Source organism: Melanotaenia boesemani, chromosome 15, assembly GCF_017639745.1.
Source record: "Melanotaenia boesemani isolate fMelBoe1 chromosome 15, fMelBoe1.pri, whole genome shotgun sequence".
NCBI lineage: Eukaryota > Metazoa > Chordata > Actinopteri > Atheriniformes > Melanotaeniidae > Melanotaenia > Melanotaenia boesemani.
Genome location: NC_055696.1, coordinates 6,396,773 through 6,418,243, shown reverse-complemented (window position 1 = coordinate 6,418,243; position 21,471 = coordinate 6,396,773). Strand labels below are relative to the sequence as shown.

The 21,471-nt window shown below is 37.6% G+C and overlaps 2 protein-coding genes across 2 annotated transcripts; both read left to right on the top strand.

Moving 5' to 3' along the window:
- Window positions 1-4,095: 4,095 nt before the first annotated feature.
- LOC121653859 (N-acetyllactosaminide beta-1,3-N-acetylglucosaminyltransferase 3-like) lies at window positions 4,096-6,017 on the top strand. The gene is made up of 2 exons (XM_042007586.1): window positions 4,096-4,129; window positions 4,870-6,017. The coding sequence occupies exons 1-2, from the start codon at window positions 4,122-4,124 to the stop codon at window positions 6,008-6,010; spliced, it is 1,149 nt and encodes a 382-aa protein (XP_041863520.1). The 5' UTR covers window positions 4,096-4,121; the 3' UTR covers window positions 6,011-6,017.
- An 8,103-nt stretch (window positions 6,018-14,120) lies between these two features.
- On the top strand, window positions 14,121-17,638 carry LOC121653860 (N-acetyllactosaminide beta-1,3-N-acetylglucosaminyltransferase 3-like). The gene is made up of 2 exons (XM_042007588.1): window positions 14,121-14,204; window positions 15,873-17,638. The coding sequence occupies exons 1-2, from the start codon at window positions 14,191-14,193 to the stop codon at window positions 17,002-17,004; spliced, it is 1,146 nt and encodes a 381-aa protein (XP_041863522.1). The 5' UTR covers window positions 14,121-14,190; the 3' UTR covers window positions 17,005-17,638.
- Window positions 17,639-21,471: the final 3,833 nt, after the last annotated feature.

Sequence of the window (21,471 nt, the reverse complement as noted above, 5' to 3'; positions counted from 1 at the left end):
GCAAAGATGTGCATGACAAAGAAACAAAAGACAAGAATGCTGGACTTCTAGCAGTTTGTGTTCCCTTATCTGTGGCTCTAAACAACAAGAGATTCACAATATATTTAAACATGGCACTGTTTCCACTCTGTTCTTATTGCCTAGTCCTGTCCTGTCTTGAGCCCGAATCTTTGATGGAAATGGGACTTTTGAAGTTATTTTTTTCCAGTTAACAGTTAACAGTGAGTTCTACAAGGATAAAACTTCTGAAGCCACTTCATTATTGGTGTGGCTGCAATTCCTGTGATCGTCAGTTGCATCCCCAGCTTGACCCTCAGTTCCTCCGGCCTGCTGCTGTCAACAGGCCCAAAGATGGATGTTGTCATGAAAGCTGGCGTGTACTTTTACCCAACCCCAAAGAATGTTATGTCTATAAACAATTCTTGACAAGAACAAGTTTGATGGGCTTAGAACAATGCTGACACCTTATATTGTCTATCCTTCTTCCTGACACATTCTTAACATCTTGCTGATTCTCTTTTTTTGTTTCTTGCACCTCACCACTAATCCCATACCCCACAGTCTATCTGTCACTCTGCAACATGTCGTCAAAGAAGCAGTGCAGCAACCCAAACATGCCCTTCCCTTGAAAAGACTTGCCCTTCTGGTGCATTAGCTTTGATTGAACTACTCCCCACCACTGCCAACCACTGAGAATTTGGGTCACCAGGAAACAGATCCCAACACTACTTAATTTTAACAAATTATTACAATACCTCTCTAGTGCAGGTCTTTATAAGTTCTTTATTGAGACTGCTGATAGGAAACTTTAACATCTTCTTCTTGTATATGGGAAAGCTAAACTTCCCCTAAACTACCACCCTTACAGAGAGCAGGGGAAAATACAACTAACATGAAAGTTTCTATGCCTGCGAAAATGCCATTTAAGCCTTTCCTTTAACAGGTAAAGCAGTGCTTTGAACCATACATTCCTTAATCAGCTTATCACCATTTTAACACTAAGAGTAGTTGTCACAACAACCCGAGGTTAATGAGCCTTTTAAGATGCTTGGAAACAATAAATCAGTATGTGGTCATATAATTTTGAGTGTGTTTCTGTAGAAGAAAACAAATTTTCATTCCTAAAGGCAAATGTTTTTTGATTCTGGTGCATTAAATAAACATTGTAACAGAGTAGGGAAACTGATATTTGGAACAGTGTTTGTTTTGGCAGCAGTAACCAAAGTCAAAATCAAACAGCCAGACTCATGCCAAGTTTCCTCTAGTTTGATATCTACTGTACATAGACACCAAAAGGAAAATTACTGGCCATGTGCATAGTGTATTTCTTGATGTAATACAGTATGTACATATTGTGTAAGCATAGGTAGAGGTGCTAGCTTAACTTGGAACAAAGACAGGGTCTATGGAAACATACGTTGTTGTGTTTTTCATTCACACATGAATGACTCTTTTAAAACTTTCCAGCGGAACATGTTTTAAAAGATTTAGACATGAGCCATCTAGACAAACCAGTTTTCCTTGTTAACTTCTTGGTGAAACTTTTAGCTTTTCTTGCCAAATCATGTTAATTTATTTAACCAGCTGTATGTGATCCACAGATTTATGATAGGAAAATATTTGCCTGCGTGTGAATGGTTTATTGTGGTTAGTTGCTCTTCCAATGGTGCATTTTGTGTTACACAATGCATTTTACAGGAGGTCTGTAGCATTTGTTTTACTTTTCTCACCACAGCACTCCCTTTTTCTTTCATCTTGTCTCTACTTTTTAGACATATCTAACTCACAAAATCATCTACTCAAAGAAACGTCTTCCACAATTAGGTGTCATTACATGCCATATGAGTGAACTTAATAATGATGCTCAGCCAGTTACTAAAGAAGTAATTATGTGAGCCTGTGATTTTTTTTTTATTTGAATGACTTCTTGATAGCAGGCAGGGAACATGTAATCCTCCTTCAGCTTTCTGCCTTACTCAACAATCTTTCCAAAAGAGGATGCTTGGCTCCTTTTGGCACAAGTCAGAGTGACACAGAGTGCAACATTCACAATGAATGGGGTCATGATGCACCACTTAGCATAAGAAAACCATACTGCTTACAGTAAGTAGCCTTATTTTCTGTTGCATCAACTTATATGGCAAGTTATTTATGTTTCATTCAAATTATCCCTGAAATACAATAATAGTGAGTGAAAAGTTTTACACCAGTTCATATAAAAATGAGTGTGTATAACCTCCAGCTAACACTAGACAATGCAAATAAAACCGAATGCAATGATTTTCTTCAGAGGCCAAGAGCAGCCAGCATTTATTTATTTGATCCTATAATCTCAAGATCACAAAGATTGTTTTTGCATGATACCATTCAGTCGATCTGTAGAAGCCAGCTTTTATTTCTCTTAAGAAAACCACCTGCTGTCATTTATCATCATGGCAGCAAGTTTTGTTTTCATGGGATCAAGAGACGATCAAGGTTAGCTCAAAGATTAGGTTCTTTTGTTAGCAACTTATTCCATCATGCATTGCTGTAGTTGGGAAGATTTTCTTTTACTAGGAATGTAGAAAAGATTTTTAGTTCAAATAAAACATTACTATAGTTGATTAAATATATTAGCTAATCTGAATTTGATGGCCGGGACACTGAATAGCACATCCTAATAACAAGCTGGAGCTGTAGTTGATATAAAGCACCGTTTCCACCCAAAACTCATTTAATTTTCTGGTTTGTTGATGACAGTGCAGTCTGAAAAAAATAAGTATAAATATTTTTTTCAACAGGTAACAAACAACTGAATTAAGTTCATACAAGAGAAAGTGATACTTGGTCCAAGTTGACTGAATCCACTAAATCCCCTGCCATCACCAAACCAGAAAACCACAGCAGCTTGAAAAAGTACATCTATCTCTTAAAATTTTTCATTTTATTTTTAACATCTACATGCTTTCACTTGCTCCGCTTATGAAAAATAACTAAATATGTCACCATGATTATGCACACATAAATTTACATAATCATCTCACCAGAAGACTATAGCCCGATCCAAACACTGATTAAATGCATTGATCAAATTAAAGATTAAATGTGCCAGAGCTTCCTTCACATAAATGAATGAAGTTCTGACTTCTGTTTTTAGAAGTCAGCTTTCAGTTCTCTTGAGAAAACCACCTGCTGTCATTTGTTATCATGACATAGCAAGCTTTGTTTTCATGGGATCCAGAGATGATCAAGATTAGCTTCAAAATTAGAATAATAAGAAATCTCAGTGTAACATTACAATCTCACATAGGGAGAATATTTTTCATTTTCATTATGTTTTGTTTCCTTTTAGATAGGTATATCAGATAAAACCTCCCTGTGTTCAACAAATTTACATACAACCAAACTGATAGCTACAATTCAAAACCAGACCAGCAGCTCTTGCTTACAGGTTTAGCAGCTGGGAGTTTAAAAAGATTAAAAATTATGCTTCAGTTGCCTTAATTGTCAGAAATGTCATTATGTCACAACGTGCATTTTTTTATTATTATTAATGACTTATATCATCGTTTTGTCTCATGAAGCCTTTATGGAGTGAGAGTCTAAATCGTGACATATTGAATTTAAATTATTTATCATTTACCTGTGGGACATGTGGGAAGCATCAAGACTTCTAAGTGTACATGTTGTAAGATAGCCTCACGGGGAGGCTTTAAGGAGAGGTGTAATTTTATAATTATTGACAATAAATTTTTTTTTTTACATATTTATTCATTTGTTTTTTAAAGTTTTATTCAGCATTCACAAGGTCAGCCTCAGTTCCAGATTCTGGGAGAAACTAAATCCGACAATTATGTTGTTTTATAAACCTCCACCGGTCCTAATTTCAGGAAACTGTGTAGAGCTTTAAATCAACAAAGCTTTAACTTGTTCAACAGTTAAATTATATGGAGTTTCGTAGAGACTGCTACGTCCCAGTTTGCCTGATAGACCAAACCCAGGGGGGAAAAATCAAAAAGAAAATTTCACATACTTTCAAGGATTTTTTCACATCGTCGGTAAACTGAGGAGATACACACACACACACACAGAGAGAGAGAGAGAGAGAGAGAGAGAGAGAAACACTGCTCTGGTCCACCAAGATGACAAGGTATTTGATGTGGATGCTGTAATTTTTTATTTAATTTTGTATTTTCGTTTTCACGTTGTAAAAAAACTTCTAGTTGAAATGTCTAATACTTACATATAAGTTAGATTCTTCTTGATGGTTATTGGATATGTAAACATATTTATTTTGATCACAGACTGAGAATGGAATCAATATTAAACGTTTTTAAAAAATAACTCTTATCGATATTTCCCATTTTTAGCCCAACATATTGGTAGGCTTCTGCTGTTTTAGATTGTCAGAAGGGGATGGGCTAACCTGATGGGCCAGTTTTCTAGATTTACTTGTTACTGGTATTTGTTCTTCTTTTTTATTCTGTAGTTAAGACTGAATGTTATAAATTGTATGCTGAGCAAAGTACTAAATGAATGTGTAAAACTGTATTATTGCACATTTGTAACTTCAGTGGAGATTGGTAAGTTGATCCATGCTGGACCCCACGGATCAATAAATTAAAAAAATTATTTTTATTAAAAATGAAAAGATAAATATCCATTTACAATCCTTTACAAATAAAATAAGATCCAAGTGTTTATTGTTGATTTGTTTGTTTTTTACAATTCACAAATGCATGAAAGAGGTTTTTTTTTATCTTTTTTTTTCATTTAAAGACCAACAAATTCAAATATGAATAATTCTATATGGTTACCTAAATTTATTCCTAAGTAGTTGCATCCTACTGAAAGTTATTTCTGATAACAGATCTTGTCTTTCCACTGCAGAGTTTTCACAGCAAGAACTTCCATGGTGACGGGAGTTCTTCTTGTGGTCTTTTATCTTTGTTTTACTCAAGATTTCACTTGGAAACATGTGCTCAGACAAGTCAAGGTGGAGAAATATGGAAGTCCAACAAAGCCATCCAACAGAAGTTCTCCTGATAATTTCAACTGGTCAAAGTGTCAAAAAAACATGTCCGCTGCCAATGTGACAAACTTCAACTTACTTCCCGGTAATATACAGGACTTCCTGTACTACTGCCACTGTCGACATTTTCCGATGCTCCTGGACATTCCGGATAAATGTGGAGGGGCAAATGGATCTGCAGATGTCTTCCTCCTTCTAGTCATTAAAAGTTCTCCAGGGAACTATGACCGCAGAGAGGTGCTGCGCAACACCTGGGCCAAGGAGAGATTGCAGAATGGTGTGTGGATCCGAAGGCTCTTCATCTCAGGAACAACGTCGTCCGGCTTTGAGAAGAAGAGACTGAACAAACTCCTTGAACTGGAGCAACGTGAGAACAATGACATTCTCCAGTGGGACTTCAGTGACACATTTTACAACCTCACCTTGAAACAAATACTCTTCCTCGAATGGATGGACAGAAACTGTCCTCATGTACACTTCCTGTTCAACGGCGATGACGATGTCTTCACCAACACAGACAACATGGTTGAGTATCTCCAAAACCTTAAGGACAACAATGGAAGCAAGCATCTCTTTACTGGCCATCTGATCCAGTATGCAGGACCCATTCGGATTCCAGGGAGTAAATATTTCATTCCAGTGCAGGTACATGAGTCAGACTCATACCCTCCTTACTGTGGTGGCGGGGGCTTCATTTTCTCCGGCTACACAGCTTTCATCATATACAACATGTCGCACCACATCCCCTTTCTTCCTATTGATGATGTTTACATTGGAATGTGCTTGGCCAAGGCAGGACTTCGTCCTGAACACCATCTTGGAGTAAGGACAGCAGGACTTCACATTCCTGGCAGCAACATTGATTATTATGATCCTTGTTACTTTAGAGACATGCTTCTTGTGCATCGATTCCTCCCAGCCAATATGTATTTTATGTGGCACAGATTACAGGACCCTGATCTGAACTGCTCTGACAGTACAAAATCTAACTGGCTTTAAAAATAGCACACAATTTTCTTTGGTGTTCTTAAATCAAATACAATCTATAGCAGAAACTTTGCTTTTATATGATCTATGTTTACTTTTTTCTTTTTTTTACCTGTCTCTTCCAGCATCATAGCAGGCAGAATGATGGTCTGGCTGCTGTGTTGTGCCGAACAAATTTGTTTTGCAAAGGGAAGCATTATGGGTATAAGGCTCCTCTTGACAGTCAGATATTTTTTTAATCTTATTTATTTATTTTGAATCATGGATTTTATATAATCTTGCTGGACCTGACCAGAGGGGACAGGGAAAAAAGGAGAACAGTGAACAGAAGTCAAAAGGAGAGTAACAAAAGAAGGAGGAGACAAAGATTCAATAGATAGAAGGCAATGACCCTTCAATCCAACCTAACACCAGACAACCAACTGCCACACCTGTACAGAAACACAACAGAGAATTTCCTACAGCTTTTACAGGCAAACTGAGCTGACAATCATCAGAAGTTCCAAAAAAAATAACTAAAACAATAAACCCACTGAACTGCATCACCTTGCAGAATTGGAGGAATGAGGAGTGATCAGAGATGAGTGTGATTGTGCAAATACGACCACACCTCTATGGAGGCTAGAGGCAAAATGGGACGCGGCTTACAACTAAGATGACAGTTTAGATTTGCTTTTCAGTCAGTTGGTGAAATGCATTTGCAACATTCTTCCACCCTTAAAAAACTGGTAATATTTGTCGTGGAATTTTAAATTTTAAAAACACGTAGAGCTTTGTAATTCTTCTTCTTCTTCTTTTTTTTTTTTTTTTACAGATGACTATAAAGACAAAAAAAAAACTTTAAAGAGGACATAGAAATAAATCATATTGTAAAAGAATAAAGAATGTGGAGGGAAAATATATAATGAAACATATAAAATGAAATATTAGCAAAAATGTGAGGGGTGTACTCAATTCTGTAAGATACTATATATATATATATATATATATATATATATATATATATATATATATATATATATATATATATATATATATATGTATGTATGAAGTGGCTGATATTGAGAAATCCTACCAATGGCTAGAAAGGGCTGGACTGAAAGACAGCACAGAGGAACTGATCTTGGCTGCACAGGAACAGGCCTTGAACACCAGAGCAATAGAGGCCCAGATCTACCATACAAGACAAGACCCCAGGTGCAGACTGTGCAAAGAGGCCCCTGAGACAATCCAGCACATAATTGCAGGGTGTAAGATGCTGGCAGGGAAAGCTTACAAGGAGCGTTATAACCAAGTACAGACTGGAAGCCCCGAGGTCAATGAGGGACACACCTCCAAAGACTGACAAAATGGTAATAGCAAACCAGCCGGACATTGTGGTGATGGACAAACAGCAGAGGAAAGCCGTTGTCGTTGATGTCGCAATACCAAGCGATTGCAACATCAGGAAAAAGGAACATGAGAAACTGGAGAAATACCAAGGCCTGAAAGAAGAACTTGAGAAGGCCTGGAAAGTGAAGGAAACAGTGGTACCCGTGGTCATCAGAGCACTCGTGTTTAGTGCAGGGGTCTGCAGCCTTTCCAATCCAAAGAGCCATTTTTCCCTCAGCCAGCTAAATAAAACTGGTTTAGAGACGCAAATGTTACCAGACTTTTCAAAAAGGAAACTTAATATATATTTTTAATAAAGAGCCACCATAGGATACTTGTAATTTTTGAAGAACCACATTTTTCATTTTAATTTTTAAGGTTTTAAAATAAAGGAAACACATAAAACCTTTATAAAAAGAGGATAGACAGACTTTCTTCTAAGGGATGTAGATATTTGTGGAAAATGCTGTAAAAGAAAAAAAAAAGTCCCTGGTTTCCAACCTAATGACAAGAAAGATAGATTTAAGAAAATATTTTAGCCACGCATTTAGAGGCATTGTGGAAGGTCCAGAGTCGCAGGTTAAACAACCCTGATGTGTGTTAGTAAACCAAAATTTACTGCATTTTCTTTATATAGCTGTAGGCCTTCTTTTAAAGGAAAGACTTTTTGCGCGTAACGATGCGATTAATCGCAGCATGTCATGCTATTAATCGCGATTAAAAATTTTAATCGTTGCCCAGCACTAATATTGAGTATATATTTTTAAATCTATTTTGGACTTTGACATTTTAGGACATTTTGTTATGTAATTAATGTTTGGCTAATATATTCAGTGTTAAATTTGCATGATATTTGTATTATAAATTTTGTTCTCGCTGTCCAGTTGAGTAAAATTAATGTTTTTTTTTGTTTGTTTGTTTTTTTTTTGCAGTGGTTAAATATATTAAAATAAAAGTTTGGAGGTGTCTAGGTATTGTCAGTGTGGATAATTCTTATAGTAATCTGACAGAGAAGGATTACGGGATGCTGTTCTTTGACAGCTCCTCCATGGCCCCCAACCAGAACTGCTCCACTGGTGTACAAAGCCAGAGTACATGCAAATTATTATCTATTCTCCAGGAGTATTTAGCAGTCATCATGACATAGCAAGTTTTGACACCGGTCCCTGTACGACCGGTGTCAGAGCTTGGTCCGCATTGCCGGCAGTAAATCAGATCCATTTCCAGAGGGGTGGACTCCACCTTGGCTGCCCTTTGTCTCTGATTCTGTTCATAACTTTTATGAACAGAATTTCTTGGTGCTGCCAAAGCATTGAGGGGATCTGATTTGGTGGCCTCAGGTTTTTGTCTCTGCTCTTTGTGGATGATGTGGCTCTGTTGGCTTCATTGGACCGTGATCTTCAGCTCTCACTGGAGCGATTCGCAGCTGAGTGTGAAGCAGCTGGGATGAGAATCAGCACCTCCAAATCCGAGACCACAGTCCTCAGCCGGAAAAGGGTGGAGTGCCTTCTCTGGGTTGGGAATGAGGTCCTGCCGCAAGTGGAGGAGTTCACGTATCTCGGGGTCTTGTTCACAAGTCAGAGAAGGATGAAGCTGGAGATTGAAAGGTGGATCAGTGCGGCGTCTGCAGTGATGCAGTCTCTGCATCGGTCTGTCGTGGTGAAGAAGGAGCTGAGCCAAAAGGCAAGGCTCTCAATTTACTGGTCAATCTACGTTCCTACCCTCACCTATGGTCACAAGCTGTGGGTAGTGACCGAAAGAACGAAATCGCTAATACAAGCAGCTGAAACGAGTGTTCTCCATGTGGTGGCCGGCTCTCCCTTAGAGATAGGGTAAAAAGCTCTGTGATCCGTGAGGGGCTCAGAGTAGAGTCGCTGCTCCTCCGCATTGAGAGGAGCCAGATGAGGTGGCTCAGGCATCTTGTCAGAATGCCTCCTGGACACCTCCCTGGTGAGGTATTCCGGGAATGTTCCACTGGGAGGAGGCCCTGGGGAAGACCAGGGACACACTGGACGGACTACATTTCTTAGCTGGCCTGGAAACACCTCGGGATCCCCCTGGACGAGCTGGTGAATGTGAACCAGGGAGAAGGAAATCTGGGCTTCCCTGCTAAGCCAGCTGCCCCCGCGACCCGACTCCAGATAAGAGAGTAGAAAACTTATATTATTAATAATAACAATAATTATTATTATTATCAACAATAATAATAATAATAATAATAAGGAGAAGAAGAAGAAGAAGAAGATTATTATGTTATTATTGTTATTGTTATTGTTATTGTTATTATTATTATTATTATTATTATTATTATTATTATTATTATTATTATTATTATAAAGCCATAATTTTGTATGCATTTCTTTCAGGTTGCAGTCTGCAAAGTGTAACAGTGTCCATTGGATGCATCTTGAATTTGCTGTCTAAAGCAGCTGAAAAGAATCACAAAATCAGCAGAAGTTGTTTGAGGCCACACATCATCATTGGTTATCAGGTTGGAACATTTTTGTTTTTTGGCGACCCGACTCTGATTTGTTGGTTCCACCAATGTGTTTAAAAGCGGCGTTCTCGCCAAACAATCTGTCGGATCTGAGCGGGTCATCCCATTGATGCCCCAGCACTCTTAGTTCACCTCCAGGTTTTGGGCTGAGTTCTGTCGTCTGATGGGTGTTACATTAGCCTCTCCTCCGGTCAGAAAGTACTGGAAACCAGTCTTCGTTGTTTGTGCTCCGAGAACCTGTCCTCGTGAGCTAAGAATCGGTCTTGGGTGGAATATGCTCACAATTCCTTGCCTTCTTCAGCCACTGGTCTCACACCTTTTCAGGTGGTTAACGGGTTTCAGCCTCCACTATTCGAGCCACAAGAGGAGGAGGTTTAGGTTCCTTCTGCACAAGCCCATCGTGCATGGCGCCAAGCTAGGACTGCGCTATTACAGACTTCTCAGTGGTACCAGACTGCGGAATGCGGCCAACTGCCAGAGATCAGTGGCTCCCTCCTACCAAGTGGGACAGCGTGTCTGGCTGGCTATGAAGGACTTTCCTTTGCATGTGGAGAATAGGAATAGGAAGCTGGCCCCACGGTTTGTTGGTCCCTTCCCCATAACCAAAGTGGTAAATCCTGTTGCTGTGCGACTTCGGCTGCCTAAAGCTCTGCTGGTCCATCCCACATTCCATGTTTCCAAAGTTAAGCCTGCTCTCACCTGTTCTCTTGCTCCCTCCTCCAGACCCTCTCCTCCCGCCTGGTTCCTTGAGGGCAGCCTGGTCTATACGGTGCACCGCATCCTGTGTTCTCGCCACCATGGTCGGTCTCTTCAGTACCTGGTGGATTGGGAGGGGTATAGTCAGGAGGAGCGCTCCTGGGTTCCTGCTCGCTTCATTGTGGATCCTACCTTGCTGGTCCGTTTCCATCGCTGCCATCCGGATCAGCCTGGTGGGTCGTCGTGAATCGACCATTGGGTCGATTATGGACATTACTCACTCCTCTTTGGATCAATAGGACTAACTGGACTTTATGAAGTGCTCATCCCAGACAGGGAAACCCAGCGTAACATCCCTCTGTCATTCTCACTAACCTCTAGCTCAGCAGTCTCTATTTCAGCTTCCCAGTTGAGGTTCCTCTGAACGGCTCTTTCTCTTGCAGCACCCCCATCTGGGTTCCATCCCTCCTGCTGGTACGTTGTGATCTTACCTATAAACATTAACTCCTGAGTATTCAAAGTTCTCACCCCTGTTCTCCTGCCTTCACAGACAAGCTGACTTCCTAAGACCAGAGTCTACAACCCTGAGACATTCCCCTGAACTCAGTAAATCTTATTTACGCCAATCCTAAGGTCTCTGATATATTTTGTGGGTCTAGTCTGCTTATCGTGACATATACAGTGTTGGAGTACAAAGTAGTGTGTTACAGTAACGATATTACTTTGGGTAACGAAGTGAAGTAGTGTGTTACACTTAAAATATCTGTAATGAAATTACTTTACTGGACTACAGTAATGTGTTTTTCTGTGTTACTTGAGCCGTGTTTGCCTATGTGTAAAGTTCTGATCTGTTTTAAGTGGTGCGCACATGCTGCTGCCTGCGTGCTTGCCTGGGCATGTTGCCATAGAGATCGATTTGCGTGACGTTGGTGATTGTGCGCCAACTAAAGAGAGAGCAAAAAATTAAGCTGGAGAGTCGTAGATACAGGCTTTTGGTCAGTGGCGATATTCGCATTATTTTCAGTTCAGTCCAGTTTCAGTCCTAACATGTGGCAAAAGATTCTGCTCGCCGGTCAGTTGAAAGAGTCCTTGAGCAGCTGACCTGGCATAACAAGCTAAGTGTTTTTCAACATTTCCTGGAGCACAGCAGCCGGTAAGACAGAAATTAACAAGCTAGTTGCAGGGTTCATTGTAGGAGACATGCTCCCCCTGTCGACTATTGAATCGCCCAGGTTTAGAAAAATACTAGATAAAATAATTATGAGACAAGTGTGGCCATTTCTTCCCACAGACGGGAATATTGTTCTTATGGTTTCAAAGCCATTTTGATTACAATATACAGTAAACACTATAAGGGCAGTGATGATTCAGCTATGATGTTTGTCCATGTCTACATAGTGAAATATGAAATGGTAAAGTAATAAGTAGTGACATTACTTTTCAAATGCAGTAACAAGTAATTTCATTACAATTTACAGAAGTAATGACTAACTAGTAACTAATTACTTGTGTAGCATAACTACCCCAACACTGCATATATATATATATATATATATATATATATATATATATATATATATACACAAAAATAATCATAAGAGATCATCAAATATAAAAAGTAAAGCAAAATTGTAAAAGTGATATTTTTGTAATCAGTAATTATTCACTCATGTTTTCTAATCCTGCATATTCTTGGCTTTGATCACTGTTGCACAAACACATGTAGCCTGGGAAATGAGTTACCTCACAGGACACAATTACTGGGGTTCTTTTACAGCAGTTTAATACCAATGACAAAATCAACACTGTATAAAGATGGCAAAACAATAAAAGCAATAAAAATAAAACTCAAGAAAATACGGCAGTGGGCTATGTCAAATGGTGATATTATGTTGGTCTGAAATGCTGATAGAGAACTGTAAATTTATACACTGAGTAAAGTTAGGTTTAAACAAGGTTAAAAGATATCATGGTGACGTCTTAGGACAGTAGAAGCCTAGTTGCTGTATCCAAAACTAATAAGATCTAAAGACCTGTGATTTTTATGTAAATGATATTTGACTTCAATATTAACATTATTCATTTTCTAAACCCAGTTGATCCAGTCTAGGGTTGCAGGGGGGCTTGAACTTATCCCAGAATCAATCAGTCATAACAGGCCTAACATCATAGGTGTCACGAGACCTCTTTTACTAGGGCGTGTGCTCCAGTTTAATGTCAGGAGTTAACCATTCAGCAGTGAGGGATAAGATGATGTAAGTTACAAGGGCAGAAGACTAATATGTCTATTCAACTAATGTAGTTTCATGGAAACACAAGCTCCAGTTAGCTCTGAATTATCTATTTACAATAATTGTGGATTTTCTCTGAAGCCACTTCCATTCCTTTTAAACAGTGCACAATAATTTAGTCCACACCTGTACTGGGTGTGAGATAGGTGTCCTTCCAGAAAGTTCAGTGAGACAGCAGGTACAATACAAGTCATGACTCAGTGGATAATTACTGAAGAATTCATTTTTGGCAGCAGTAATTTGGCAGATTTAATATTAAATGTGCCAGAGCTTCCTTCACATAAATGAATGAAGTTCTGACTTCTGTTTTTAGAAGTCAGCTTTCGGTTCTCTTGAGAAAACCACCTGCTGTCATTTGTCATCATGACATAGCAAGTTATGTTTTCATGGGATCAAGAGATGATCAAGGTTAGCTTGAAAATTAGAATAATAAGAAATCTCAGTGTAACATTACAATCTCACATAGGGAGAATATTTTTCATTTTCATTATGTTTTGTTTCCTGTTAGAAAGGTATATCGGATAAAACCTCCCTGTGTTCAACAAATTTACATACAACTAAACTGATAGCTGCAGTTCAAAACCGGACCAGCAGCTCTTGCTTACAGGTTTAGCAGCTGGGAGTTTAAAAAGATTAAAAATGATGCTTCAATTGCCTTAATTGTCAGAAATGTCATTATGTCACAACATGCATTTTTTTATTAATGACTTATATCATCGTTTTGTCTCATGAAGCCTTTATGGAGTGAGAGTCTAAATCGTGACATATTGAATTTAAATTATTTATCATTTACCTGTGGGACATGTGGGAAGCAACAAGACTTCTAAGTGTGCATGTTGTAAGATAGCCTCACGGGACATACAAGCACTCTTTAAGGAGAGGTGTAATTTTATAATTATTTGCAATAAAACATATTAACTTATATTGATTCATTCGTTTTTTTAAGGTTTTTATTCAGGATTCACAAGGTCAGCCTCAATTCCAGATTCTGGGAGAAACTAAACCCGACCATTGTTCTCTCTCTGTATGACGTTTCTCCTCTTGCCTGGTCAGGCAGTGCTTGTTCTTTTACAAACCTCCACTGGTTTATAATTTCAGGAAACTGTGTCAGAGTAAAGTTTTAAATCAACAAAGCTTTTACTTGTTCAAACACTTAAATTTTTAGAGTTTCATAGAGACTATTATGCCCCTGTTTGCCTGATGGACCTAACCCAGGGGGAAAAAAACCTTCAGCAAATCATTACAGTTTCAGTGTGCATGCCAAGGATTTTCACACAGCGTCAGTCAACCGGGAAGACACACACACACGTACACAGGCACTGCTCTGCTCCACCAAGATGAGAACGACAAGGTATTTGGTGTAGATGATGTAGTTGTTTATTTTATTTATTTGTTTATATTTTTATTTTGTATTTATTTATTCATTTTCACATTGTAAGAAAAACTTCAGCTTTCTGTGCCTTGTCACCATCTTTGCAAAGGTCTTATTTTTTGTATATGCATATCACTAGTTCTCTAGTGTAGCTTGACATTTTTACAACACCCATATATATATATATATATATATATATATATATATAAGTAATATGATCTAATACTTATATGCGTTATATTATATAAGTTAGATTCTTCTTTATGGTTATTGGATTTGTCATCTTAAATATTTTAATCAGAGACTGAGAATGGAAATTAATATTAATTTTAAGAAAAAATCTTACTGATATTTCCCTTTTTAGCCCAACATATTGGTAGGCTTCTGCTGTTTTAGATTGTCAGTGTTATCACACTTAAACAAAGGCAAAGGACATTTGCTTTGAATTTTACAAAACAAGGAAAGCGTGTATGTCTTTCAATCACCTAAGTTTTGTTTTACACACAGGTCTTTCTTTAGACACTCAGAACCAGAAACATTCAACCTTTCACAGACTTTCTAAGTTTGTAACTGCGCTCAAAGTTTCTTCGTTAAATTTTTCAAAGGTTGACTTCATTTAATTTCCCTGTTTAAAGTAAGGAAAGCTAAGTTAAAAATTCAAATTCTGATATGATAACATGACAAAGTTAAGGAATTACCAGCTTAGTATTTTACAATTCATTTGAAAGGAACAGGAATGTCTATTCCAAGTGTCGAGGTAATCTATGTCCTTACAAAGACATGACAGTCATTTAGCTGACGTTTATAGGAAGCAGAGCTGGTTTACTCTTAGGTTTCATGTTGAATGTAAGTCTCACTTCACTAAGCCTTTCACTTGACTAATTCCACTGATCCTCCCCTTCTACATATTCAAAGAAAGCTGCAGATTTTTGGTTTTCATTTTTTCTTCTCAGATTATAAAAAAGAGTTACTGAATCTGTAAGAATTAAAGGTTTCAGCTGAACAGAAGCCTGTAACATGACACACAGGTTACATTTCCCAGTAAGAGGTTTGAAATTCATCATGCTTTTGTAATGGAGACCTATGGTTCCATCACTTTCACTATTAAATTATCTGTATAAATGTGTGCACTGAAATGAATTAGTAAATGCCAGAGAGCACACAAACTCATCAACTGTGTCTCTTTATTGAGATACATTTAAAAAGTGATAATGTCATAATCTTTGTTTCCAGAAGGGGATGGGCTAACCTGATGGGCCAGTTTTCTAGATTTACTTGTTACTGGTAGTCATTTCTGTTTTTGTTCTGTGGTTAGACTGAATGTTATAAATTGTATGCTGAGCAAAGAACTATATACATGGGTGAAACTGTATTATTGCACATTTGTAACTTCAGTGAACATTGGTAAATAAAATAAATATATTTTAAATATATCTTTTATTAAAAATGAAAAGATAAATCTCCATTAACATTCCTTTACAAATAAAATAATAAAGTTTTACAATTTACAAAGGCATGAAAAGGTTTTTTTTCACTTAAACACAAACAAATATGAATAAATCTATATGTTTACCTAAATTTATTCCTTAAGTAGTTGCATCCTACTAAAAGTTATTTCTGATAACAGATCTTCTCTTTCTACTGCAGAGTTTTCACAGCAAGAACTTCCATGGTGACGGGAGTTCTTCTTGTGGTCTTTTATCTTTGTTTTATTCAAGATTTCTCTTGGAAACGTGTGCTCAGACAAGTCAAGGTGGAGAAATATGGAAGTCCAACAAAGCCACCAAACAGAAGTTCTCCTGATAATTTAAACTGGTCAAAGTGTCAAAAAAACATGTCCGCTGCCAATGTGACAAACTTCAACTTACTTCCTGGTAATATACAGGACTTCCTGTACTACTGCCACTGTCGACATTTTCCGATGCTCCTGGACATTCCGGATAAATGTGGAGGGGCAAATGGATCTGCAGATGTCTTCCTCCTTCTAGTCATTAAAAGTTCTCCAGGGAACTATGACCGCAGAGAGGTGCTGCGCAACACCTGGGCCAGGGAGAGATTGCATAATGGTGTGTGGATCCGAAGGCTCTTCATCTCAGGAACAACGTCGTCCGGCTTTGAGAAGAAGAGACTGAACAAACTCCTTGAACTGGAGCAACGTGAGAACAATGACATTCTCCAGTGGGACTTCAGTGACACATTTTACAACCTCACCTTGAAACAAATACTCTTCCTCGAATGGATGGACAGAAACTGTCCACATGTACACTTCCTGTTCAACGGCGATGACGATGTCTTCGTCAACACAGACAACATGGTTGAGTATCTCCAAAACCTTAAGGACAACAATGGAAGCAAGCATCTCTTTACTGGCCATCTGATCCAGTATGTGGGGCCCATTAGGATTCCAGCGAGTAAATATTTCATTCCAGTACAGGTACATGAGTCAGACTCATACCCTCCTTACTGTGGTGGCGGGGGCTTCATTTTGTCCGGCTACACAGCTTTCATCATATACAACATGTCGCACCACATCCCCTTTCTTCCTATTGATGATGTTTACATGGGAATGTGCTTGGCCAAGGCAGGACTTCGTCCTGAACACCATCTTGGAGTAAGGACAGCAGGACTTCACATTCCTGGCAGCAACATTGATTATTATGATCCTTGTTACTTTAAAGACATGCTTCTTGTGCATCGATTCCTCCCAGCCAATATGTATTTTATGTGGCACAGATTACAGGACCCTGATCTGAACTGCTCTGACATTATCAAATCATAAGTTACAGGTATTAAAATCAGATATTTAAAAAAAAATAGATTACTGTGATTGTGCAAATGCGACCACGTCTCTACGAAGGCTAAAGGTAAAACAGGGGGGGCCCAGAGAGTTGGTGAAATGTGTTTGCAACATTCTTGCACTCTTAAAAAAACGGGTAATATTTGTTTTTAATAAAGATCATACACTACAGTTGAATTTTAATACATGTAGGGCTCTGTAATTCTTTTGGTTTTTTTTCTGTTTGTTTTTTTGTTTTGACTTTAAAGGCAAAAACATCAAGGAGGACATAGAAATAAATCATATTGTCAAAAAACAACGAATGTGGAGGGAAAATCACTATATATATATATATGTGTGTGTGTGTGTGTGTGTGTGTGTGTGTGTGTGTAATTTCCAAAATTTATATATATTCTATGTATATTTGTGTTGTTATTTTCTTTAATCTATTTTGGAATTTGACATTGTAGGATATTTTGTTATGTATTTCATAATTAATGTTTGGCTAATATATTCTATATTAAATTTGCATGATATTTTGTATTATATTTAATTAATAATTTGGTTCTCTCTGTCCAGTTGAGTAAAATGAGTGTTTTGTAGTGGTTAAATATATTAAAATAAAAGTTTGGTGGTGTCTTGGTATTGTCAGTGTGGATAATTCTTACAGTAATCTGACAGAGAAGGAGTTTGCCATCTAAATGGAGTTCAAAGCTTTGCTGGTGGAAAGAGGCTTTACCGAAACAAAAGAGGCATCAATCTTTCAGGGCGAAATTGATCATAATAATAAAACAATAATAAAGAATAAGATGATGTAACAGTTACAAGGGCAGAAAACTAATATGTAAATTCAAACACAAGCACCACTTTGCTCTGAGTTCTCCATTTACAATAATTATGGATTTTCTCTGAAGCCACTTCCATTCCTTTAAAACAATGCACAATGGTTTAGTCCACACCTGTACTGGGTGTGAGATAGGTGTCCTTCCAGAAAGTTCAGTGAGACAGCAGGTACAATACAAATCATGACTCAGTGGACATTTACTGTAGAATAAATTTCAAAATAATCCTTTTTAAACAACATATTTGTTGAAACACATTTCCAACAATCACTAATTATAATGTTTTTCTGCAAATATAAATAAATATGATTGAAGTCTGACTATCTGACTTTTAGCAAACCTCCAAATTTATGTGTGAGAGAGAGAGATTAAAATGACATTACCTAAGTGCGTATTTTCTAACTTGAATCCATATTGATTCATACATTTAATCATGTTTGGTTGACAACACCCAAAAAGGAAGATCTTTCATTTATCACAAAGACTATTACAATATTATTATTATTATTTATTATTATTATTAGAGGTTTAATTTTCAACAGCAATTATTTGGAAGCAGCAGCAGTAACAGTTGGGTTAGCAAAGGGAAGCAGATGGAACATAATGTTGCTTATTTTGTAAACACCCCAGGTGTTAATGATAAAAAATAAGTGATCTGAGTAATTGGGGGGGGCCCAGTGCCCCAGTAGTAGCCCTATGTCTACCAACACTCCTGCCTAACAGACATGTTTTTGGACTATGGGAGGAAGTGAGAGTACCCAGCGAGAAAATACACATGCATAGGGAAATCGTGCAATCTCCACACAGAAAGACTGCAGCCTTTGCTGTGAGGTGCAAACCTTGTTAATGAATTGTCATACAAGGTTTACAAAGCTCTATAAGTGAATTTTGATTGTTTATCAGTGTGCTCATAGTATATTATAATTTTCATAGAAATTGCTAACAAAGTGCATTAATTGTATACAGAATCTTTGATGTGAGTCTGACCTCATGAGTAAATCAAAGAATGGAGCATTGCCACCACTGACTGGGCAACTGAATTACAACAACACATGAAAGATGAGACCATGCAAAAAAAAAAAAAAAAAAAAAAGAACAGAATGAGGCGTGTAAGAAGAAAAAAATGCATGTAGTGTCATGTCGGTCAACATTTAATCAGAAACTTGGCGGTGTGGGTTATAACCTAATGTGATACATATAATGTGTAACATTAAGTTTGTAGAGTAGACAGCCACACTTCTTTTTTCTTCTTCTCCTTTTTTAAAAGATACTCAGTGTTGGGCAGTTTTATTGTCTTTGATTTCATTTCAGAAAGAAGGTTCAATAACACAGAAATTAAGACTAATGCACAGTTTATCAATGCTTTGCACACTCACCTCACTTTTACAAATTACTACATGGAAAATAAATGAGTTATGAGATGTACAAAATGGGAGATCTTTGATTTTGTTCTGAAGGATGCTTTTATAGACTTAAGGTTATTTAGCTGACTTGAAAACTGTGTGATGAAGACCTACTCCAGTCAAAATCTTAATTTGAAAATATTGTTAAAAGCCTTGGAAACCAGACAAAACTTTGTTACAGAGTACAGTACAACTTGACATTTGGATAGCCTTCAAAAAAGTTTAAGTTAGCAACCAGTGAGATGGGTTTTGTGTATCATGCACACAATGTTGTCTCACTAAAACCCACAATAAAGAGTCTTGAATGCAAATACTCAATGTACAAATGAATAGCTTTCATTTTTGCAGCTGCTATACGATTTGAACTTTGTCACATAATCACTGAGATACCGAAGTAGCAGCAGCTGCGCCTATTGTCCATTGACATTATGCAATTTATGAATTTCCAAAGCCATTATTGCAGTAAAACCTCAATTAGTGCAATATTAGGGTTGTGCAAATAAATATTAGACCGTTGGTGAGAATGTTGCCATTAATGTGGCGACACATAACGCCCGGCTGACATTTGTTCTTGCAGGAAATGCAAAGCAACCCAATAAGTGTCTGAGAAGTTAGTTGGATGAAAACTTTGAGTCAGTTTGATCTGCACAAGCTTCAAATTTTAAATTCAACACTTAACAGATCATTCACCTTAATCACCAATAATACATTTTAGCAGACCATGTTAACAAATACAGAGAATCACTGAAATGCAGCGTGACTCAGTGGGATCCCCTCATCACCTCTACATGTTGACCAAGTCGTCTGACACGTGGCTCCGTGTGCTGGCAGGCAGAGGACATATTCACAAGACTTTTAGGAAAGCAAATGAGGGACATCTCTCAACAATTTGCCAAAGTCTTAGTAATACATTATCATTCTTCCAGTCTTTGCTGCAATAAAAACTGATCCCATATAGACACTTTTCATTTTTTGGGCTACATGAATTCACAGGACATAGTTTAGAAACCTACAATGAATTTTTATTTTTGGAGACCGGCATTATCTTAAACATCACATTCAGTTTATTGCTGTGCTGAAAATCAATAAGTCACCAAAAAAAGGTTTTCCTTCTAGAGCAGACATCAGTATAACATCTTTGTACATTTGAAATCCCAAGATTTCTTCTTAATAAACATAATATTTGGATAAAAATGATTATTGGGTCAGTTGTAATGTCTTCAACATAACTGAGATAACCACTCTAAAAAAATGCATTAAAAAAGTATTTTGAGAGTTTTCAGTTTCCTCATTGTGGTGGATGTCTCTGCAGATGGCTGCTCACTCGACTTGGAGTGACCTTAAATTGTTGGTAAGTGACACCTCACTTGGGGTATTTGACAAACTGACACTCACTGATACAGAGTGTCCAACTCAGCTTGTCAAACACACTAAGTGGGGGGCCTGATCTCTCGCAACATCAAAGATGGCTCTGTAGAATAAATGAAGAAGACACTGACACCACTTCAAAAATACTTCACAAATACACTTATTATGTATACATATTTCATACTTTTTTGTTGTGTTTAAGATATTAGATGCCAATCCATTACCTGCTGATGCTGAAGTAGATGAGTTGGAGAGCGGCACTCTTCTTTCCTCTCATAAGCATTCACAATAATGACACTGTGCACAAGACAGTTAGTTTGACCACTGAACTTCAACGCAGCAAAGAGGAAGTCAAAACAAGGAAGATAACTGCAAAGCTAGCTCTCAGGAAATATGTGGAAATAAAGTGTCAACATGTCACAGTTGTGAAATGCTGTTGAAGGCTTTAATGGCTCTCAGCTTTTGAGATAAAGGTTTGCTGAGACATATTCCACAGTTTTGCTCGTGTTTTGGCATTTATAGTTTCTTACTACAGTTTGCAGAATTGAATCTGTATGTGCAAAGTTTAAAAGGGAGTTTTAAAAAAAGAAATAGGGAGAAAACTCTCGTTTGAGATTCAGTGTAAAGTTTGAATTCTATTTCACAGTTATAATTGAAGTAAGACTTAAAGCTACAGCACAAGACCACGGGGTTATCTTAATTAACAGTTTTGTTTTTTAATTTACACATCTTCGTTAGTGTCAGCAGTATTCATTCATTTTCTGTACTACTTATTCCAATTCAGGGTTTCGGTGAAGCTGGAGCCTATACCAGCAATTTGCAAACAAGAGGCATGGTACACCCTGGACATATCGCCA